General features: G+C 43.7%; 1 protein-coding gene across 1 annotated transcript; it reads right to left on the reverse strand.

The window, feature by feature from the left end:
- Nucleotides 1-3,437: 3,437 nt before the first annotated feature.
- UBASH3A (ubiquitin associated and SH3 domain containing A) lies at nucleotides 3,438-23,531 on the reverse strand. The gene is made up of 14 exons (XM_027689088.1): nucleotides 23,419-23,531; nucleotides 19,911-19,964; nucleotides 18,421-18,607; nucleotides 16,343-16,541; nucleotides 15,683-15,852; nucleotides 14,636-14,844; nucleotides 13,709-13,835; nucleotides 11,444-11,552; nucleotides 10,216-10,338; nucleotides 9,353-9,445; nucleotides 8,285-8,429; nucleotides 5,264-5,370; nucleotides 4,642-4,748; nucleotides 3,438-3,628 (listed from the first exon to the last, which is right to left on the reverse strand). The coding sequence occupies exons 1-14, from the start codon at nucleotides 23,529-23,531 to the stop codon at nucleotides 3,491-3,493; spliced, it is 1,881 nt and encodes a 626-aa protein (XP_027544889.1). The 3' UTR covers nucleotides 3,438-3,490.
- Between the last annotated feature and the right edge of the window lie 649 nt (nucleotides 23,532-24,180).

Below are 24,180 nucleotides of genomic sequence, written 5' to 3' on the forward strand. Positions count from 1 at the left end.
TATCCCACACCACCTTTTGATTTCTCAAAACAATGTTAAACCCCCCTGAGGGGGTTTATACCTTTAGAAGCACAAACTACCACCACCTGTGGGAATAAAAGGAGAGAAAAAGAAGAGAGGAGAAGGCAAGGAAGAGGAGTTTGTCCAAAGGCTTGAAAATAGAAAGCAGAATTAAGAGGTCTAGTCAGCATAACAGCACATTTATCTCGCACCAGTATTAATGATGGCACAAGGGAAAAGCTTAAGAAAAATCAGGAACAGAACATTCAGAGAATTTTTTTCATCTTGCTTTTCAGAAGAATTGGACTCAAATGTCTCTCCAAGCTCTTCTGCTTAAAACTAGTCCCAAACTTCATAAATTTTGATGTTACTGTCCTTTCAAAGGGTGTGGATGGAGCATTATTGTTCAAATAGAAGTGTTGGTCCTCCTCTTCATCCCTCAATCACACAGGATCTTACTTAGTCCTGTAAGTCTGAGGTTGTGTTTTCCCACAAGGTGTCACCATAGATTAGGTTCACTGGAGGTCTTTATCAAAAGAAGTTGTACTTTTACTTTTAAGTTATAAAGAAAACATTCAGAGTCTCAAGGCAGTACTAGAAGCATGTATTAAAGTACATAACTTTGTAATGAAACAGGTCCAATTGAAAAACATTGCAATGGAGTAAAGCAACATCTATTTTTAGAAGTGGAGTAAAAAATACTCAAGAAACTGGAAAAGAATTTCCTATTTCTTTTGCTTAATACAAAATCAACTTTGAAACTTCCCAGGACATTTTCCTCATTTCCCCTGTGTTTAGTGATTAGTGTCATATTATGTACACAGCACATTAGGAATGCTCTCTCTCCTAAGCACTAGATTGTACAATTAAGAAACCTGGTATGTTTAAGTTATAATTTCAGCTCTGATCTTAAAATGTGTTTAGAGGTGAGTCTGTGCTCCCATGGGAAGCCAAAAGCAGGGTCCTTGTGAATAGAAGAGCTTGTCTTGCCCTTCCATCTCAGTCATGAAACTATCTCAGTCACTAAGACTGAGATAATTTCAATGGCTTGCTGTGGGTGCTGCCTGTTCAATGGAATCAAACACTAGAAAGGGAGAAGTTTTTATAAGCTAAATACAGTGTTTTGATTAAGCATTTGTCCTCATCTACTTAGCACTGTGGTGTCTGGATTAGAAACCACCACAAGAGAATACTTAGGTCCTCAAACCCTCTTTCCCACATGCTCTGAAGTTCAATTCCTTGTTTTCACTGAAGTAAAATTCACTGGAGTGCATCTGTATTAAAAACAAACAGAGCACAGTTGGATTTTGGTCCAAGTGTTTTAGTGATCTGCCTGTTAAATATATTTAGCTTGTCAATAGGGTTGTTTGTGCCCCGTTGGCATTTGATTAGATGCCAAGATGGGGTGAACTGATTGAAACCTTCCCCCATATCCCCACCTGTAAGAGACAGACAGACACTTCCCCCATCCACGTCCTCCCCTCCTCTCACCTGCCTCTTGGGAGCTGCACACACTCATTATGGATAGGAGCTTGATGGACAATAACAGCATTGCAGTGCCATAAACTGGCTTTTAGTAACATTATCTCTGCAGATCAAAAAGTTTGAAAAGCAAAGAGAAATATATCATTGCTATTTTGTACACCGTGGCAGCAGAGTAGGACATCTGATCAAAAAAAGGAGATGATGCAAAAGATTCTGTTCTTATGGGTTACTTTTCACAACAGACCCACCTTGACAACATTTCTGGTGCCACTGGGCGAAGGGAGAGGTGTCACTCGGTGTTTTATTTTGCTTTTTTTTTAAAGGAAGACCCAGATTCTTTACCCAAACTTATGTTTGCAGCACAATCTAGGATTAACACATAAGATAATGCCTAAGAAAAAACCCCCTCACATAATTTATAAAAAGATAGAGGAAAATTTCTCATGAAAGCACATGAAAGCTTTAAAACGCTTTAAAATGCTTTTTATGTCTATGCTTTAAAAATGACCAGTCTTTTAAGTGGCATTGAAGACTCTTGTCCCTGAAGGAAGTTTATTTTTTCTCTTTCTTGTCTCCATACCCTGCAGGCAGGTGGGTCATGCAAAAAGGGGAGCACAGGGCTCACCTGCCTCTGTCTGCACCCTTTGTTACATCCCTTGATAGTTAAAGGGCTCCGGCCTTGGCCATGGGATATTTGATTTTCACTTGAAAATCACAGCATTGTCAGAAAATCAAGAGCTCAAGCAACTTCACCAGAGCTGAAAAGTCAGAATGAGTCACTTCAGGTGCCCAAGTGAGAGAGTGAAATCTCTACACCCACAGATGAAGGTGCTTGTCAGACACCTCTCAGCCCCAAAGATGGAATGTTAGGTGGGCTCTACCAGTTGCCCTGATGGGGCATGAATGCAGAGAGATGTGAAATAGGAGCAGGTAGTGAGGAGTGAAAATGAAAACATTTCCAGTCATGCTTGGAGACAAACATTTCTATTTTTTCCTTTCATTGAAAGGAAAATTTGTACTTTCCCGGATGTAGTTATCTGATAACTAGAAATGAACATTATTAGAAAGAAAAACAGGCTGTGGAAAGGCATTTTCCTGTTTGTGCCCAATATTTCAGGGCTACATTGTCTTAATTAAACAAATCATCCAGAGGAGCTACAGAGACATTTTGGGTGACCCATCCAGGAGATGTGTCACCATTTATACAATTTGGCAAAAAACAGCACAAAGCAAAGCTGTTGTCCTGCAAGTGCCATCACAGGAAGGGTTCAGAGTTAAGAGCTGTTCACGTCATGGTTTTGTCACCAGTCCAGTAACACACTTTTTTTGTCCCAGTAACAGCAAAGCCATCAGTTTAGTTTTCTTCAAAAAGCAGGAATTTAGACCCTTCTGCAGTATGGATCCCTCAAGAATAGCTGAATGAGGAGCTGCTTGATAGAAAATGAACTCCCTTCATAGAAGAGGTAAATAAAGAGTCAGTGGTATTTGCTCTCACAGAACTGACGGAGTGAACAGGAAACCCAGTGGTTTTAGGTAGACATGATCCCCTCTTCAGGCAGGAGATGACTTTTTTCAGTCTCAGTTTTTGTGTTGTCTGAAAATATCCAAGTGCCTGAAAATAAAAAAAAAGGAATTCTTGCTGCATGTAGTTTAGTCTTGAAAATACAACATTTACTTCAATGCCTTTTGCAGTGGAATTTATAATCAGGTAGTTAGATCTGTATTTATTGAACATTTGTACTCTCAGAAAAAGTTAAAGGGAACTTTCCTCACCACTAGAAGTGTTATTTGTCACTTGAACTCCAGTACATAGTTCCCCTCTTCTCAGTCACCAAAATAAAGACAAAATTCAGGCAGCAAACTTGGAAGTGTTTTTCTGTGCTTTGACAACTCGGAGAGGGCATTTCCCACCCACTGTGTGTCTTCTGGATGAATCCCTGGGCTGTGCTGAACCATAACCCGCCTTTGGCTCATTTTTGACAACTGCAAAGGCAGAGCCAACCCTTTAATCTTCCACGATAGTATTTCTCCAGTTAAATGCTGCGTTTGCTCCGTGAGTTAAGGTCTTCACTGGTGGGTTGACCATCTGCCACTTGTTCTCCTCTTTCAGTTCTTCGCAGTAACACATGCCCAGGGAAGGGATCTAGGAGAGAAGTTACCAGCAGAGTTATCAGCAGGGTCATTGCTTGGGCATGAAGGGGGGGGTCTTTGCTACACAAGAGAGCAGACCCTGATATTTTGTCTCTTCTGAAATGAACTGAAACCATTCTGGAGGCCTGAGGGGTGAGAGGTGAACTTATCTCTTCACATTCATGCTTGGCTTTGATGACCAAAATATATTCACCCCTTCTTATGCATCGACAGTGGTAGTAAAAATATATCTAATTATATCTAAAGACTGAATATAACTGTAGGTTACACTCACCATGGGGAGGAGAAGGAAGGTTCTTAGCCCTGTTTCACAGAACCATGGAATCACAGACTGTTTTGGGTTGGAAGGGACCTTAAAGACCACCCAGTTCCAACCCTCTGCCATGGGCAGGGACACCTTCCACTGGCCCAGGTTGCTCAGAGCTCCATCCAGCCTGGCCTTGAACACTTCCAGGGATGGAGCAACCACAGCTTGGGCAACTTGTGCCAGGGCCTCACCACCCTCACAGTAAAGAATTTTTTCCTAGTATCTAATCTAAACCTACTCTCTTTCTGTTTGAAGCCATTCCACCTTCTCCTGCCACTCCTGGCCCTTGTAAATAGTCTCTCTCCATATTTCTGGTAGTCTCCCTTCAGGTACTGGAAGGCTGCAATTAGGTCACCCCAAAGCCTTCACCTTTCCAGGCTGAAAGGAAGGAGGACAGCTCCAGGTTTCCAAATGTGCCTCTTGGCTGTAGGTGTTACATGGCATTGACTTTCCAGGGGAGTTGGATCAAAATCTTCTCCAAAGACATAACTGCTAGTCACATACAAAGCCACCCAGATGAAATCCTTCTCTTGACCTCCAGTGCTTTGCTAAAACTAAGTGAGATTCCCTTTGGAATGAGAAAGCTGACGTCATTGGTATTGGCGTGCTCACGTCTCCCTGCATAAGCAGGCTCCCTATTAGAGGTACAATAAAACAAAACAAAACAAAAGCTTCCTGATGGAAAAGAATCCTCTTACCTTCCGTACCATCTGGGCAAAGTCACTGCTGTCTCTGCTGGGGAGCCCCATCAGAGGCCGGGTGAAAGATGCCAGGGAAGAGCCGTGGCCCACGATGAGGATGACGCCTGGTACACCCAGAAAAAGCAAAGAGGAGTAGTAAGGGAGCTGCAGCACTGTCAGGCTCCTCATCAGCAGATGGGTATGAGGTGCTTTTGGGGCTGTTCATCTCTCCAGACCTTTTTAATCATGTGGCTGGGGGTATTGTGTTGGGCAGAAAAAAATCAGGTGTGTTGTAACACGCCAGCCAGTGAGAGAAGGTGTTTGCTAGTGAAAAAGAAAAAAGCTTTCCAGAAAAGTGTATTATCTTTTGCTGAGCTACAACCCAAGGTAGAAAGACCAAGAAAAGAGCATACTCTTGCAATTTAGTAATCTACTTTCTCTGTTTAATTTTACTTTCTCTCATTTCTAGCTCATAAATTGCATGTATTTTTACTTCAGTGTAGCCCAGGACATGCACTCAGACTACTTTAAGCTTTGTGCAGCACCAACAACTCACATTAAATGTGATTCTGCTGGCAAATCTCTGCCATTTCCTGTTTCTGAATGTCTGACAGAATATACAAAGATCTGAAACCTTCACCTTTGCTGGGGCAGGCAGCGATGATCTGTTTCATAACCACAGAGCTTCGGCTTAAATAGTCTTCATAACTTTCCGACGGCACCAGAGAAGAGAGTGGGAAGTTACCCCTGACAACAAAATCACAAATATGTTAATCTGGGTGTCTGCTGGGACACTGATAGCACCACTGAATGATTACACCAGAGAAAAGGCACTTGGTGAAAAGTCTGCTGTCTTGGCTGATACACTGTGACCTCAGCTTGCCTGGAGAATTAGCTTTCCCCTGGTCAAATGGACAGTAAAGACTTTCACTCCCAGAGTTAAAAAGAAGGTGTTTCCAGGAGAATTAGTCACAATGCATCACTCCTAAGCGCCTGAGATCTTCTGCTGAGACCAGGCATTTCTTCTTTCTTTTATATGCCAGGGCTCTTCCTGCACTGAGTAAATATTTTCCAAAGAAGTAAGAGTCAAACTGCTGTGAATCAGGGAAGCCTCACAGGACTGGTGGGGCTTGGGTCAATGAACAACATTCCCTCTGCACAGACCCATCCTAGGGTTCCACAGCAGCTTCCAGGACACCAGTTCTGCCCAGCCCCAGGAGGAGGCCTGGGGGCTGCTCCAGTCCAGCAGCAGGAGGGAAGAACCTGAAGGGCCCTGATGTGCCCTGAGGTGCCAAGGGTAGGTGGCTGGGAACACCAAATTCCCACTGATGGGAGACCCTGGCAGCCTTCTGAGATCTGCAGGACAGGCAAAATAGGCAGCAGGACCACAGTCATTTGCTGCCTCTCACCAGGCTCCCACTTAGCTGATGCTTGAACCAGGACTTCCTGGCAACAGAATAAAACCTCCCCAGACTCATGTCATCCATATAATCTGTCTTCTCCAGGAATGGGAAGTGTTCACTGCTACAGCTGGCAAATCCTTAACCATGTGTTGTGATACAACACAGGTTGTTAATTTTTTTCTACAAACAACTGCCCCCCCTCTCCCTGACTTGACTGTCTCCTTATTCAGTGAACAGGCAGGAATGAGATTAGATTAATATATTGCAATAAAGTGTGGTATCATAGTGTTCTTTCACAGGTGAGTCCTCAGTACATTAACTCACCACAAATGGCAGAAGTAGAAAATATGTAAAACCTAATATTAATCTTGGCTAGATCAGACAAGTCTAGATTGGGGTGCTCAAAACTGGTCTCCATTTTGGCAGAGCTGCAATTTCTTTTTTTTTTTTAATGTGTTGTGCTGTTGGCACCTTCGTCCCTTCAGTATTAATCATGTTGTTAACCAGCTGTCCTACCCCAGAACTGATCATCTCCAGCACCAGCCTGGGTGGTCTCCAGGCTAAATACCAACAGGATTGCTCAGCCCAGGATAAGATCTCACTGAGATTGCTGTGTCCAGCTCTGAGTACTACAGGCCAAGTGACACAAGGATCAACAAGCAAAAATCCAGAGAGGAGCTGTGAACAGGGGTCCAGAAAGCACAGCCCACGGGGGAGCACAGGAAGAGTTTCAGCTCAGAGGAGTGGCTGAGGACTACATGATAACAGTCTGCAAAGGGCTGTTGTGGAGATGGAAGGTTCTGTCCTCCATGCAGAGGATGAAGAGGAAAGAAATAAGCAGCTTTCACAGCAACTCGAAGTTAACAACAGCAGGAACAGCCAAAGCAGAGTTTATTTTATCCTGCTTTGGGACAGGGAGCACCTACCAACCTCTGCTTCTGTGAGAATGTGAAAGGATAGAGAGGCAGAGTTAATCCCACCCAGCTGCCTACAACTCAAGTGTCTGGCAAGGTCAGTGGAAATAAATAAGGTCCTTCAGAGGGAAATTTGTGCTATCCTAAGCACCTGACAGAGGTTATCTATGACAGAAAATCAGTGTCTTGGGAGTCCCCTTCTTTCCACCATCAAGAAGGCTGCTAGATAACCATCACAGCCCAGGCACCCAGCTCCTGGGTGCAGTTTACCTGAAGGTGATTTCATCTCAGCACACACCACGTGGGCAGCAAGTATTGCAAGTGCTCTCAGGTTGCCTCTTAGTGGCACTGGAAACAGGAAAATTTGAAACTGGTCCGCTGCTGACAGGGAACAATCAGGGACCTGACCCAATTAAAGGTTGTCATTTGCACAGGTGAATGTGGTAAAACCAGACCCTGGGACCTCAGGATTTTTAACCCTGTACGTGGTGGGAAGCAACTGGCAACATATGTGCAAGTTTATAGTTCATCCATCCCATTTTTGCCTGGACCTGAGTGAGCTGGGAGGGGCCTGAACACTGTAGTTAGCGTTGCTTCAGAGCTTCCCTTCTGAGCTTCTCAATGCTGTCCACTTGCACGCTTTCTTTTGAGGGAAGTGATTTTGTACAAAAAAAACCCCAACAACCTAGGGAAAACAGTCTGATGGCAGAAAAAAACCACACCAGAAAACCCTATACTCCAAGAAAATGCAGGATTTTGTTCCTTCATGCAATCTCAAATGAAGATGCTTGTCCGTAAGAAATGCATTAAGACATAAGAGGTTTCCTTTCTCCCTCTCTTGAATACGTGGGAAATCCCAGAGACACTTTTATCAGCTGAGTAATTTCCTGGATCTGGCTGTGCACTGCGAACACAGAGCAGCCTGGTTTGAGAGCGAGATGAGGAGCTAGATTGAAATGGAGCCTCATCATTTCCTGCCAGGGTGTGGTTTGCAAGTGCTCAGAAAAGGCATCACCTCTCACTCCACCAAGTTATGAGAGCCCCAAAAAGTCCTTGCTGAGCACAATATTAATATTCAGGCAAATTAAAATTAAAAAAAACCTCAAACATCAATTATAGTGAAACACTGTTGTCCTGCCTGTCCCCAAAACCAGGACAGGTGGCTCATGTCAGGCTCATCTCTCCCTTCCCAGACCCTGTGTACTCTGCCCCAGGGTTGCACAGAATTTGATCAGGACCATCCCATCTTTGCAGTGTTTGTAGTGATTTATGACATATAAAAGGATAAGAAATCTCAGGGGAAAAAAACTCTACAACTTTATCAGCTAGAAATGGAGCAATTACCTGTAACTTGTATCTATGTTGTAAGATGCCTCTGCCAGTTCTGCCACAGTCATGAAGTTAGGGATTACTTTGCTTGCTTCCCACTTGGTCCATTCAAACAGACCTGGTTCCACCCTGATTTTGACTTTTTGATTTAATTTAAGCCCTGCAAGAACAAGAAATCAATCATAGGAGAAAGGTACACCCAAAGTGCTGCATTCAGGCTATACATTCTCCCTGGTTTGCTGCAGTACTTTCATTAAAGAAAACAAATTACTTATTGTCAAACAAAAGAGGATTGTGTTGATTAAATGAAGGCACTGTTATATTCTTGTCTGACTAATGTTAAGACACTTCAAATTATTATATTATTATTATTATAATTATAATAATCATCATAATTTCTGAAGCTCGCTCTCTTGTGATGCTCTGCTAGAAGAAAAAAATTGAAATCTGAATAAATTTTAGACAAGAAATGTTTTTACCATTTTGATATAGCATTTTGCTCAGTGTTCCACAGTGGGGCAGTAAATTGTCTGGTGGTGTTAGAAATGGACTTCCCTTGTCAAAAGACACACTTTTTATTTTATTGAAAAGGGACAGGAAATGAAAAAAGAAGAGAGGGAAAGGAAGGGAGGAAAGAGGAGGAAAGAGGTTCTACAATATGGAGGCATTAAAATAGTTTAGCTTGCAAAAGAAAGGATGAAATCTGTCTTCCCTGATTCAGATCCCTCAGAGCGCTGGAAACATCTGCTTTTTGGCTCCAAATGTTTTCCAGAAGAGGTGACAGTGGTGATTTGATGAGCAGCTACTAATGTTGAATTTAACCTGATGTGAAACACCTCTGTTTCATACATTAGATCGCATTTTAACTGGTGAGGACTGGAGTTAATGGGATTACATCCCACCAGACTGCACACACGGCAGCAGGTTTGTTGCTGCCTGCGTTATCAGCGAGTTAAAACCACCTTGACTTCCCTGCTTAAATATAACCACTAATAACCACAAAATCTTTTTATTTGCTTATCTCAGAGACTTCACAGAAGTTTGATGAAGATATTTTCACTGTGGCTGGTTTTGGTGCCTTACCCTGCAGCACGTGCTGAGCTGTCTGTACACAGCGGAGGGCAGGGGACGAGTACACGTAGCTCACCATCACCTGCTGGTCCAGCAGAGCTTCCCCTGGATGGGAACAACCAGGTGTGACAGATAAGAAACTACTAAAAAATACTTACTGAAAAAAGACCCAGCTTGGAGCTTTGCATTTTCATTGACATGGGATCCATTGACAGTCCCTTTCTATTCATTTTTTCACACTACCTGCTGATCGAGCTCATTAAAAAGCTCTTTCTGGTGGAAACAGCAAGTTTAAAATGAGTGTTGGAAAGATAACCACAGAAGAATCACTCCAAATCTTCAAACAGCAGTGAGGCATTTGGCTGTCCCCATGTACCTGAACCATCAGAGACAGGCATTTGCACCAGGCCAGCACTGTCACAGTCAGGCACCTTGCTCAGAAAGCACAACCAACTTCATCTGGTGAGTGAATTGAGTCAGACTAACCCACACCACCCATCCTCCAGCTCCCTGTGACACGGTGACCACACTCTGCTGACCATGAAGCTGCTTCCTCTGGCCAGACCCTTCACTCCTCACTGCCTGTTCAGTGACAATTGCACAAGCCATTAATCCCTTGCAGACAAGCAGCAGGGCACAGATAGTGTTGTGGCTTCTTTCTTCCAACTTTCTTTGCCAGGAACTGGCAGGTTGGGCCTTGAAGACAAGCAACCAGCCGTGTTCTCTATTGTACTATTTGAGATCTTGCAGAGAAGCTTAACCACAGTGAGTGCTGCTAGGAAGTTTTCCTATTACAAGCCAGCATGAGCTTTGGCAGACGGTGGCAGCCTGCTTCCTAAACCCTTAGATTTGCAGTAGGATATTATCCAGCTTACCTATAAGCCTTGACTGGAAAATACCACAGCAAGATAAAGGAGGATCATTTTCAAACTGCTTCATGCTGTCTTTCCTCTTTGGCAGGGCAGAGGGGAAGTTCAGATCTGCTCTGTAGTATTGTCCTAAAAAGAGGTGGGACATTTTGCTGTGGCACAAGGGAGGCAGCAGCTGTATTATGTTGGTACTGCAGACACAGCCAGTGTGTCACTGATGAAAAACACCCAGTGCTATTACCTTAAAGGGGTCACATTTTAAGGTCACAACACTGAACTGGGGAACCACCTGTCCTAACAGAATAGCACCTCTTCTGCCAGCTTGGAAGGAGCAAATGGGGAGGAGGAGAGGCAGAACAGGAAATCATGAGAATTCAGCTTTGTGGGGCTCAAGTGAAACAAAAAACTCCTCTCCATATCTATATTCTTTTACCATTGCCGAAATGACAGAAACCCAACATTTACACTGAAGAAAAGTGAAAGCAATGCATTGATTGTACAGCCAGAAGGTGCCCACCCTCCTCATCTGATGTGAATTTCACCCACTGAACATAGGGAATATGCATAGCAAAGGTGTGACTTTCAGCATAAAGCACCTCTTGTTCCCCCCCTTCCTCCTGACACATTTCCCTGTTTTATGTCAGTTTTTTTCACCTGAAAACATACTCTTTGTTTTTTTTTGTTTTCTTTGTTTGTTTGTTTTTTGATTGTGTTTGTTGTTCTTTTTTATTTTAAGAGAGAGAGGGAGAGGGCCAGGAAATTCGGATTTTAATTTACGTCAGTTGCTGACATTTCAATTCCACCACAGGTTGCTCTTGCTCACCTTCCCCAGGTTGGACTAGTGACGTGCTGTGATTCTGATCAAGAGACCATAATTCTGACTCGGCCGTGGAAAGGTGGAGGGGTCTGACAACCTCCACCTTCCGCAGTGAGTGGTGGTGAATGTGATCTTGTGATTTGTTGATCCGCCAGTGAGGCACACTTCCATCAGTAGCACAAGGGCTTTGTTTGTCTGCAGGGTTTACTGAGCATAAGCATGAAGGACTTGTGAAGGACTTGAGGAGGTTATGACCTGGTTACGTGCAGGTCAAAGCAGTGCTGGGCCTGCCTTGCAATGCTACTCACTGCTTTGCCGTCAATGTTTACAATAACGGGTAGAAGATTGAATCCCTTGTACCCATTACAGGGGTTAATTAGCTCTGGTTTGCTAAGATCCTCCTGTTATCTCACTCACCATCTGAGGTCAGGCACTGTTGGAGCCAAGATTTGCCAAAGACCTGGTCAACTCTTTCCCCGTGGCGCATCACCAGCACCGCTCTGCGCAGGGGACCGTTCTGAGGCAGCTGTGGGAAAAGGGGGTTTCATTATGATGTTACATATAACCTGCATTAAAAATCTGGATTCCTGGACAGGGTGGATGTAATAGATGCCTGTCTTTAGGACAACAGTAAGCCTGACTTGTCCTCCACTGAAGGCAAGTGAAAGAAACAGAATCATAAAATCATTAAGGCTGGAAAAGACGTTCAGGACATCGAGTCCAACCTTTGATCAATCAGCACCTTGTCAACTGAACAACAGAGCACTGAGTGCCACATCCAGTCATTCCTTGAACACCTCCAGGGATGGTGACTCTGCCACCTCTCTAGGCAGCCTGTTCCAATGCTTGGCCACCCTTTCAGTGAAGAAATTCTTCCCGGTGTCCAACCTGAACCTCCACTGGTGCAGCTTGAGGCCATTTTTTTTTGTCCTGTCAAAGGTCAGATCCCTGACCCCTGAGGGCTACACGAGGTTTTAACTCTATTTGCACTAGTGAAAGATAGTGTTGATAACAGATCTTTCAATCCCAATGTGGGAAGGAATTACAACTTTAATTTCTATCATATGGTTGATATAAACAAAAAAAAAAAAAGGAAAATTAACAAAGATTTAAGTGACAATGCCCTTTTCCACACCAGGATTAACACCAAGCTTCTCCTTCTTTTCCTAATGAAAATAGTACTTCTGATTTTCATAACTGTGTGGCCAAGCCAGCAGTGAACCCAGACCTTCCATGAGGCTGCTTTTTTTTAACTCAGACTCCATGGAATTACAAATAAATTCTAAGCAGTTTGAGGTTAGCCTACAATGCACGTTAAATACAGACGAGAAGATAAGGAGGAACAGGTCAAAGGCTTTAAAACTTTAAAAACTGCATTACTGCTGCAGCACAGATGTGCATCTTCAGCAGCAGAGAAGGGAATTCTTAGGAAGTGGTATGAGATTGATATTCATGTGTTCTGTTAAACACTATTGCGTTTCTGCCATGAAACGCCAACCAACCGCCACAAGATCAGAGTTTAAAACCAAGGTTTTGTGGTCTTCCTCTTCTGCTTGAGAGGAAGCCAGAGGCCAGGAAGACTCTAGACTGGAGAGGTGCCCATCTGCACAACATGTTCCTCAGGCCAAGTGGTGGCTCTGCCGCAGATCTGACCTAGATAAGCAAGACCAAGAGCAATCCAGAGCCAGAGGAAGGGGATGTGACTTGTTCAGAATTTTCTGTCCCCCAGTCACACACTCACAGCATCCTGGAGGCCCCAGGTGGAAGTTCCCTCAAGGTGCCCTCAAGTTTCTCTGACATTAACACAAACAAGCCTGGGGTTGTCCCCCAGCACAGCAGGAAGAGAGGCTGTGGGGCCAGCAAGCCCAAAGGGGTTTCTGCACCATGACAATGTGCTGGAAAGAACCATCTTGGCATCCCTGGCAGCCAGAGCCAACTGTGCAATGCAGGTGCAAATGTGCTCTAGGTAAAAAAAACAGAGTCCTTATTTACTTTGTTCTTTCTACCAGAAGACCAGTGGAAAACACTGTGAAAAATTGATACCTGTTGATTTTGAAAATCAGACAAAAGTGTAATCCTATCAGTGCTGTTAATCACTCCAGCTAGCTGTTCTGGGCAGTTTTTTGCATTAGCTACATAGCTAAAAAAATAAAGAAGAAAATGAAACATTTAAATGTTATCTGGGACCATGGAAACCATGAAGATGGCATCTGTAGAATCTGGACATAAGAGCAAAAATGAACAATGAGCCTAATTCAGATACAGTTGCTGTGCCTTGAACCCATATGGAAGTCAGGAGAAGTTGTGCCTGTGTCTCACTTGTCAGACTTGTCTCCATACCTCTGCACAGCTTGCCCAGGAAGGCTGTGCTCAGAGAAACTTGAACAGGGAATTCATGTGTTGTGCTATTATGGCAGGAACAAAAGGAGTGTTATGAAAGGCAAGAGTATATACATCATATATACACTACAAAATATTTATGAGATACTATATTATACAATAAGAGCGTGTGTGTGTACATGTGTATATATATATATGCATTACAACATAACATGAAAATGTGAGGGAGGAAAGGGAAGCATTTACTAAATGTACACTTACATTTATTATTACATTTACTTTTAATTAGTAGTTTGTCTGCACAAGCATTTGGCAAAGATAATAAATGGAAAAAACAATTACCTGAGTAGAAAGTGCATTGGTTCCACTCCTTGACATACTTGGATTATGGGCTTCTCCATTCAGCTTTACACTAGATTCCCTTTCAGTTTGGGTGAAGGATCTTGAAGCTGTCACAAAAACATATTCCCTGCAGAAAAAGCAGAGGCAACACACACACACAAATATATGAGCACACACACAAATAGAAGAGATTTTTGAGTCATGATGATGTCTACAGGCACTTGTAAGTCAGGATTCATGTTCCATTCAATGCTTCTTGCACACTTGCAATCCACTTCATCACTTTGCTCTTGATTTAAAATATGAACTGATGGCACATGTTGGGTGTAACCCTGCTAAAGTGGGATCTTCAAACAGAAACTACTACCTGGTTGCCTCCTCCCTGTCTCTGAGAGTTCAGCAAAAAATGAATCTAAACCTCCCTGCTTAGAAAAATCAGCTCTAATCTACAATCAGCATGAGCAGTGCTGTCGGCTGCAGAGCAAAGTGCAGGAAGCCAGGCAGGTGCCCTCTGATGCAGGGTAAATCAACAAGATGAGGGTAGTCTCAAGGTGGTGGAGCAACATTTGTGTGGCTTCATTTCAAGTTAACTTTCCAAGCTCTCGAAATGAGAAAAAAGAAGGAAGCAGAGAACTAGGCTGAAGGTTCAGCCTGCCTGGCAGAATGTGGTCTTTTAAAATTCATTAGGGTGTTCAGGTTGTTCGGGAGCAAACAGGGGTCATCCCTTGAGCAGCTGAACTTGTGAACTCTGGGTGTCTGAGGGTGCACGTCCTACCTCTTCTCCTTCAGAAGGTGTATTAGCATCCCCCTCCAGACCCTCAGGACCCCCCCTCCTCTCCTCTGCCCACGGCTCCCTGCAAGGAGGAACACCTGAAAATAAAACCAAAGTGTCTGACGTAAAGCAACGCCCACAAAACCCCAGCTCACCTGTGCTTAACCCACGTGTCTGACTCGTGGGCTTTCTCAGTGTAGTTTTCTGGAAGGAAACCCCTGCAGCCGGTGCGGTGCGAGGTCCCGACCACCCAGCCCTCGCTCGCGTCGCACTGCTGCGTCGGGTCAACGTAGATGAAATCCCCGGCGTTGATCATGAGCTCGTCAATGTTCTGGGGCTTGTACTGGAAGAGGGCCCTCAGCCTCTGGGGGGAAACACGCAGCAGGGTCAGGATGCTGGTTCTGCAGCAGCTCAGGGGATGCTTGTTCACCTCTCGTGGACACCGCAATGGGTTTTATTTTCCGCTCTGCAACGTGCTCTTTGGTGGCAGACAAAAAGGAAGACCCTACCACTTTTGCAGTATGTATAAAAAAGGCACTTGGTTTTCATAAAAATACTTTTTACCCCCCCTGTAACTAGTACAGATTCATTTGAAAGCAAACACAGCAAAAGCATCATCAGCTATTTTTGCGATCACTTGCAGCTCTCCTGAGCGTGACTAAAATCCAACATGAGACCTGGGACAAAGCAATTTACTGATCTGGCAAAAAACTGTTGATCATTCCATAATTTAAAATTAGAAATGAGAACTGGAAAAATGTTGACTGGTTTTAACAAAGAGTCTATTAAGCAGAAAATCGTTAATGAGAACTGAGCCTGTGCAGTTTTCATCATGGCTGGAACAAACGAGAAAACTAATTTTGCTGAGTGGAATTTTACTGCAAAACTGTAAACTGAAAAATGCTAGCAAATATTCAATGATCATGGTTTCCTGTCTCTTTTATTTTTTCATGCCATGGTAAGGTTATTTTTTTCTGATGGAGTTTGGAATTAGATCTTGAGACATGCAGGTCAAGCAGCCTACCATAAAGATATTGTCTACTGATCCACGAGTCCAGTTTTTCAGCCCAAAAAGGCAATGGAAACAACCATGCTCTTTGAAACACTGTGCTGACCGTGCACTGATTTTGTAAAGGAGGGACAGATTGTAGCAAAGAGTCCGACCACAAGCTCAGGAAATTAAATAAATGTGATTACAGCACCTGGTAATGCACAAAACGCATGTCCCGTGAGTAGAGAGCAGCCACCCACTGGCAGGGCTCCCCAGGGTTAATGCATTTGGCCAGTTGTTCCAAAGTCTTCTGATGGTGAGGATAAAACTTGTGAGCCAGGGTAAGGTGGAACTGCTTCAGACAGGGCTTCACATGGCAGTCTAGGGATGAAACAATAACATTGCAACGTAGAAACAAAGGTCATTTAAAGCTCTTCTTGTTTTATACCACATGCTTTGCATGATGAAGGAAATAACACAGTAGATCTACTACTACATCTGCTAAATAATGGTTTTGAAGAGTGTCATGGTTTTAATTATGCCAAAATAATTCACAAATATGGACTAGATTTGTTTCCTGGCTTTGCATGGGAGGAAAAAAATGCACAGGGTTTGACATTCCTCTTGGAATGTCAGTGGAGTGCATATTAGGCAGAGACAATCATTTCAGCTTCTGGACAAAAGCGCTGTCTCTTCAAAGTCTAAAACATGATCCTGTAGCCACTTTGCTTTCAAATCTGGAGGAGGAAAGGGTGCTTGCTGGCAGTAAAACATCAGCTAAGCTCCCCTGGAGACACAGCAGAGGTTTTCAGTACTGTGCCTTAACGTTTGTGCTACGACCCACCCATTTTCCCCCTGATGTTGGTCCTACCTGCCAGGGCCGAAGCCTGTGATGAGAACGCCAGAGCAAAGTCTTTGAGGACGTTAGCATGGACGTCATCAATGAAGAAGCCAAGGTAGCTGGGGGATGCATGTAGTGTTAGGGAAATGGATGGTGGAAAGCACTGGGAAAAGCTGTCACCGACCCGCTTTAGGGTGTCATACAATAATTCCACTTTCTGGTCTTCACACTGAAAGAAAACAGAAGAGGAGCAGGTTTTACCCACCAGCTCAACAGCCAGTACTGTAACCTCTGCTATACAGTAGAAAACTATGGGGCATGAAACTGCCTGAGAAACACAAAATACCTATGAATTTGCCTGGAATTCCAGGCATTAAAATCAGTAATATCAGGCATTTTGATTAACATGGTGCCCTGTTTTTGTAACAGGAGTCAGAGCTTTCAACCTGAGGTGTGTGTTGCCCAGGTAGGAAAAGACTTTACTGTCTGACAGGTGTGCAGTAACCTCTCTGAAATGAGGCAGGAATCATGACTTCCCTCTTCAATTCTAAGTAGTAATTTGTGTTATTTTTACCCTAAAGTCCTTCGCTGTAATCACTCCTGCCAAAACTCCAAGATTTCAGACGCTGAGCAACACACCCAGCAAAATTCCTGAGGCATCTTTGTCGATGTGATCCAATCACAGCAAAATAAAGGATTGTACAGAGCCATGATTCCTTGAAAAAGTGGTAGTTAACCAACATAAGAAGTGAAGAGACAAAGGTGGGATTTGTGCCATTCAGGCCAGAGGGAGGAGGGGATTCAGGGGGCACTGGGCAGACTGGTTGGGGGGGGGGCAAAGGTAGGGGGGAACCTGCACCAGGGCAAGTGCCAGGAAACAACAGAGCTCCTCCTGGGGCTGACAGCTCTGGGAGATGCAAAAGACATGGGAAACCGGGAAACAGAAGAGGGCAGGTCAGGAAAAGGAGGTGGGAGCCGGGTCAGTGAGTCTCACTTTCTGCCTGTGAGGTGCCCAGGTCAGCTCTTGCTGACAGCCAGGGAGCAGAGAACAGCCCCAGGGGGTACATTTATCCCTGGAAATACGCTACCTGGAATGGGGCAGAGATGTGCAAGGTGAGGGTTGCAACGCAGTTGTCTTTTGCAGGCAGGCCTTTAAACCTGGCACCTTCCAAAAGCATGGCATTCTTTACTAATTAGTGACTTTTGTTCTGTATAATTGTGTTCAATGGCCAGAGACTACCATTCAATATTTTGCAACAAAATTTCTTATATTCACTGTCTCTATTTCTTGGCATGGTTTAACGGAATAATTTTTGTCCAGCTGCTCTGGCTCATGCCTGTTTCAGCACATCTCAGCTGCAGCTGCACCATCAACAGACGAAAACCAGATTCCAGGTGGCTCCAGAGCTTTCCCAGACCATTGACTCTTTGCTGGTACTGACACATTCACCTATGCAGGAGAGGCAACTCTGCTGGGAAGTTCTCTCGGGGGTTACCCAGAATATGGAAGGAGGACAGCAGCTTCTCTAGAACCAGAAAACAGCTCACCAGGAGTCCAGCTCAGGAGCAAAACTTCCACGTTAACTTATTGACAAAGTTACTGAATTGTACTGCTGGAGTCCAACCTGTCTCCCCTTCCATCCCTGTGACTTTTACCTCTCTCTTTTTCACAAAATCTTCAACAGAAAGGGTAACATCTGGGACATGCCACCCTAGCAATGACCTGCTGATGGGGCTCTCTGGGAAAGGTAGAGGTTTCCCTGAGATTCCCACAGGCATGGCACCAAAGTTATCTGCATCCTACAACACTGTCCCTGATGGCTGATGGCAGCCACTGCTGCCCTAGCCAGGAAGGCTTACAATCCTGGATCCATGAGCCATGGACAAGGTCTCTGAAGCCTGACAGTAGCCTGGACAGGTTTGCTCTAGGTGTACACGTGTCACTCAGCTACCCTGAAACATCCACTCAAACACTGAGCAACGCTCCTGGACCCAGGCCCTGTTGTTTGATCACCGAGGAGTCCTGGTGTCAGACAACAACAGGTGGCCCAGTCTCACCAAACATCACCCAGCTGACACTCGCCCCTTGCACGCCTGTTGTGCCTCACCGTGAAGAAATCACAGAGGGTGATGTGTGGGAAAACCTCGTGGGCTCTGTTCTTCCCGCACTGGCGCTTGCTCTCCTTCCAAAACTCTTGCAGGCGGTCGAGCAGGCGGCCGGTGGGACACAGGTAAAGGGCATATTCCTGGGGGATTGGGTCGTCCAGAGAGGGATCGTTGCAGTGGGAATGCAACCTGGAATCAAGAGCATATCACTGAGACTGAGGGTGTGCGCTGCTTACTCTTGTTTCCTGTGGTGAAGGTATCCATAGCAGACATCAGGAAAAGGAAATACAATCTTATTATTTTCTTGCAAACCGAAGGCTGAAGTAAAAGTCCCTTAAAAATTTTCATTCTGAAGTAGTAAATAATGGAGAAATTTTTTTTCTGCTTATTTTCTGACTACTTTACGTTTCATTATGTGCCTTCACTTCTATCAATGTCTGAATATGAAAGATGACAAAAAACCCCCTTTTTTAGTTGTTTGGGGTTTTTTCCCCCTTTTTCATGGCTGGAAACAGAGGACTGGAGGAGGAAAAAGGCAATGGGTAGAACATGTTGAAGAGTGACAAAATTATATAAGTAAAAATTCACTGAAAATTAAAAAAATACTCTAGAAGAATCTTTTTATTCAGCCCTAAAAAAAGTGAACAAGACAAATCAGAAAATGCACAAGCAAAGGTCAGAAACTCATATGCCATGTGATGATGTCCTTCACATTGTCCTTCACATGCTGTGTGTTTGTCTTCACAGCTGTAGGATTGGGAGTGATTGTTGGAAAGTGTGGTAGAATCCCTGAAAAAAATTATTAGGAAAGAACATGCCATTCTCAAATGGCTCCTCTGGCTTTTCACAAAAGGAAAAAAAAAAAAGAATGGAAGAAAAAGAAGAAAAAAGCAACCAAACCAAGGGGGGGAAAAAAAAGCAGAACAAAACCCAGAAGAAAATGCAAGGAAAGACTGGATTTAATTTGATGGTGAATTAAAGCAAAAAAAAAATCAATTAACATCATGTGAATGACATAAAGACACTCTGTGAGGATCTTGACAGAGAGGAAAAAACGTTGTGGGGTTCAAACCAACAAATGATTTAGATTCTAATAATACCTCCCTCTGACCACCAGCCTTTCAGCTTACTTTGTAAGTTAAGCCCTTCTCTTTCCCTTCAGCCATTGCCATTTAACCCTATATTGTTACTGCACATGTTTGTAACCCCAGTTATGGGTAAAAGTAGCTGCTTCTGCCCAAGATTGCCCTTTCCTCCCCTTCTTTTTAATTTACCTTGGGCCTTCTGCAAGTAATGCTGCTTCCCAGAATAAGTACAAACACAAATATTTCTCTCTCTGAGTGAAATAAATGGGGAAAAAAAAAATCTCAGATGCTTTTTTTTTGTTTTTTTTTTTTTTTTTATGGCAGCTAACTTCAACTTCAGTGACAGGATCAGCACATAAATGAGGATTTTAATGCAAAAGCTCACTTTAGAAATCACAGATACTTACCATTTTGCTGCATCTTCTATTGTCTTTTGTCCAGTAGCAACCAAAGCTTTTTGCCTAGAAAAAAAAAGCAAAATCAATTCCTCGTAATAACAGAAAGAAAATTCCTAGAAATTAAAAGTGTTTAGTGACTGTGGTCACCAAGTTTACTTTCCAGCACAGGCAGGACCTTTAGCCACTAGTTTTTTCCTGGCATATTTTAATGTTCTTGAGGCCCTCCAGACAGCTTTTTCCACTGCAATTCTTTAATTCCTTGAAGATTGGTAACCTATCTTCCCCACAGGATCTTTTGTGTTTCCTTAGCAGCCCTACTGACTTTATGGATTTCCTTAGGGTTAGGAAAACCATCCATCCACGCACTGTAAGAGCAGAGTTTTCTTGGTTCATAGGAAAAAAGTTCTGATTCAAGATGCCAGGCCCAAGCCCATATATATAAACAAAGCAAAAAAATACTTATATTGGGGTTTGAAATCTGGTCTGAGGGTCTCTCGTAGGTCAGCAGAGAGCCAGATCTAAACCTGCAGCTCGGTCCAAGATGAGGGGCAAAATCTCACATTTCTCTCTGTTGTTGCAACTTTCATCCTCTGGGGTTGGATTTGATTCACATTTTCTTTTCTCACTAGAGCTTTTAAAATGTCAGCTATGTGCTTCACATGAACACGTATTTGTGGCTAAATACCAGGTGATGTGGGGATGGATTCCAGTATTGAAGCAGCATCTGCACCCATGAACCCCATTTCCACCCCAGAAACCCACGTACAGACTTCTCAGAAGAAACATGAAGGGGAAGTCGAGACAGTGGACATGGAAAAAAACCTACTGAATTACTCAGAATCTGCTCATCTGTTTCCTTCTCTCTTGAGGCCATCCTTTCTGGCCACTGCATCCTGATGGCATGGAATCATTTTGTCTCCTCTCGTTTTTGTTCTCTATCCATCCCTGTGATACCCAAACATGCATCAGTGGTGCAATGGGTGCATTGAGCTGCAGGGCTCAGGTTCATCCCTGATGCTTCCTCCGAGTCTTCTGACTTCTCTTTAGTGTAAAAACTACACACGGGCTTACTAAAAACATTTAAACGTGTTTATATGGATGTGCGACCGTGCCTGGCTCTTTAGTGGGGGCTCAGCATGGATGAGGGCTGAGGTGAGCCTTTCCACTCAAACTTTACCTTCTACCTTCCTTCTCCGTAAAGTAAATCAACTTCCATGGCCAGATCACTTTGAAATCACGAGCTGGCTGGTTTAAAGCTACTCTGTGTCCTCTGTGACTGAACACTGCACGTTTCCCTTCCATGCCTCTGCTGGGCCCCCTCCTTCTCCATCACATCAAACACAAACAACCCGTGTTTTTGTCGTTCTCCTCATGCAGTGGACCCGTGGAAGTGTCAGTGCCTGCTGCCACCTGGCCAACGATGCCAGGCTTTGCTAACCACTTGTTGCACCTCAAAGTGAGTTTTTTATGGCTTTGTGCCATGCTGCTCTTCCCATCCAGAGACAAGCTCTGTGCAAACAGCCCTGAAGCCAAAATGGCACTTCAGCTCCTCTCTACCACGGAGGCCTTCAAAATCATAAATGTAATCAGACAAGTGAGACCTGAGGCCACGAACTGCTCAGTACCGTCTTGTTGTAACCTTGTGTTCCTCTCCACACCTGTCCCCACCTTTTGTCTCATCCTATGTGATGATTTCCACCACGGTTTATAGAGCCCTTAGCACTAGGAGTGCATGAAGCTGTGACTAAACATCCTACTCTTCCAAGATGAGCAGTGAAGATTGAATGATAATGCACAGAACAAAATCTGCATATACCAGTTTTTATCAGGTAGAGAGTAGGAATAAATCATGGAAAAACCTGTATTGAAAGTAGATTAAAAATAAATTTACAGCGAGAATAAACTGGCTCTTCCCTAAAACAGAAACTGATGGCACAGTTCCATCCTCCATAAGCACGAGGGGAGGCCCAATTTGTTGATCTAATGCTAGACTTGACCCTCATATTTGAGTTTTGTTCTTTGGGAAAATGTTGCTTTGGCCTGTTGGTTCTACATTATGAAAGATTTTGTGGTACTTCCACCCAGCCTCATACTTCTCAGGTCAGGACATCTCAAAAGAAGCTTTTAATTTATGGTTCAATCCAGGAACAACAAACACAGCTAAAATGTTTTATAAAAACACAATCAAAGGTCTTAAAGTCAATAAAATTAAATAAATTTTTTTTTAAATTGCTTTTTGATATTTTGTCGTTTTGGGTCAGTTGCGTAGTATTTCTGCCACTATTTTTTGGTTTTGACCTGGGAAGCACAAAGCCATCTCAGTAACAGCAGAAAGTGTTTTGAAGGGGACTAGAAAAGCATGACATACAGGACAAAAATTTAAAGAACTAGCCTTTACTTTGGGGTGACCAAACTTACAGTATTACTAGAGAAATAACAAGCCAGATTTTCAGCCCACAGCTAAAATTCCACTTTGCATAACTGGGAACGAGGCACCCATATTTGCCCTGTAAGCTGTGCCCATCATGTCTTCATTGTTAACACAGCTGTTCCTAAAAAAAGCAACACAGCACTTATAAATGGAGCCTTTCCAACTAGCTTAATTTTCAGTCAAAAGGGAGGTATTGCTCTCCTTTCTAAAACATATTTATGAGGGGTTCTTCGACCTGGTTATTATTTAAATAATCAGATTTATTTTTTGAACAGTTGGAACCAAAATGTCCATCCTTTCCCTTCAGAAGGTGGAAAATCCTCCCCAAAACTTGCCAGTCCAATGAGAGACATATTTGGGGGACGAGTGACTACCATGTTTCTTTTTTTGTTAACTTAGTTATCTGCCCCAATTTATCTCCCATTCATTTGGGTTGCCAGGAATAGACCCTCATTCTTTACTATTATACATTCTAGTTAGAACAAGAGTTTTTAGAACAAGATTCTGATTCAAGACAGAAAGAAAAATTGACAGATTTAGGTGGCATCTTGTTAAGGATTAATCTTAATCCTAATCTTAATCTTAAATTAAACTTGATCTTTTAGATCAGGTTCCAGCAGGAAACATCCGAACAATATCCAGCAGGAGATCTTTGCCAGGCCTGAAAAAAACTTTGGATAGAAATCACATCCACATTTAATGCTCTTATGATAAGAGTGATAAGCAGAAAAAAATGAAAGATGATTTATCCCAAGAGCAAACTATGGCCAACTTCTTAACTCACTGTGAAGCCTCTCAGGCTCAGGATGTGGAAGGGTGTACATCTTCAGATATACTTTGGATATATTTATAAAAATTGATATTGAACAGGTTGGTTTTGCTATGTGAGCAATAAACACCACTCTACATGGAATTTGAAGCGAGACATGAAATTTGAAGTCTGATCCCTGTATAGGGACTTCAACCCCAGGAGCAGCACATTCTCCTGATCAAAAAAGCAACCTGCCTGATGTCAGGGTTTTATGGGAAACACCTCATGTCTTAAATAAATCTCACTGTGCGGAGGCAGCTGAACAAGTTACTCACGCGGTATGAGCCGGGAATCCTTTGGCGAGGAGGGACTCGAGGAGGGCAGAGGTGCTTTTGCTCCTGTGCTTGTTGGACACCTTTGCATAGAGCTGCGTCTCAGCCACCGCCATCTCCTCCGCTCGTCCCCTGACCCTGTGCTGAGTGTGACAGAAACTGGGAGGTGGGAGGAGGGTGAGAGGGAGGGAGGGAAGGGGGGAGGAAGAAAATGAGAGAGAGAGAGAGAGAGAGAGAGAGAAGCAAATAAGAAAAAAAAAAAGCCTCAAACCTCCTGTGATCTTTTCTGACAGAAGCTGACATCCTGTTTTCATAGAGTCTGCGCCTCTGAATTTTTGTGGCAGGGTGGCTAAAAAAGCAAAAGCTATCTTCAGGCTTTTCCTATCCACCCCAGCAGAACAAGACTAGAAGCCCAAAGGTAACCACCACAGTGAGAGTGGACTTGCTGAAGGGGCTGAGGTGGAATCTTTCAGCCTTTCAATTTAAACTGTCTCCTGAAAGCCAAGAAATCCACCTCAGCTGTGACTGCACTGTGTGAGAGGCAAGTAGGGCTGTCCTGCAGCATGTAAGAAGTTAGTCTGTAGGCCAGGTTCTTTCCTTTTAGGCTCAGTTTTCATGTCCTCCTGTCCCTATCATATGTGGCTCCTGCTTTGGCCTTCTCAGCCAAAGGCAATGGGCAACCCAACAGTGTGAGATGAACCCTGGTGCCCCATCTAGACATCACACCCTGGGGCTGAGCTTGGAGCAGCTCTGGGTGGCAGCAGG

This window comes from Neopelma chrysocephalum, unplaced genomic scaffold, assembly GCF_003984885.1.
Source record: "Neopelma chrysocephalum unplaced genomic scaffold, ASM398488v2 Primary Assembly neopelma1_76, whole genome shotgun sequence".
Classification (NCBI taxonomy): Eukaryota; Metazoa; Chordata; class Aves; order Passeriformes; family Pipridae; genus Neopelma; species Neopelma chrysocephalum.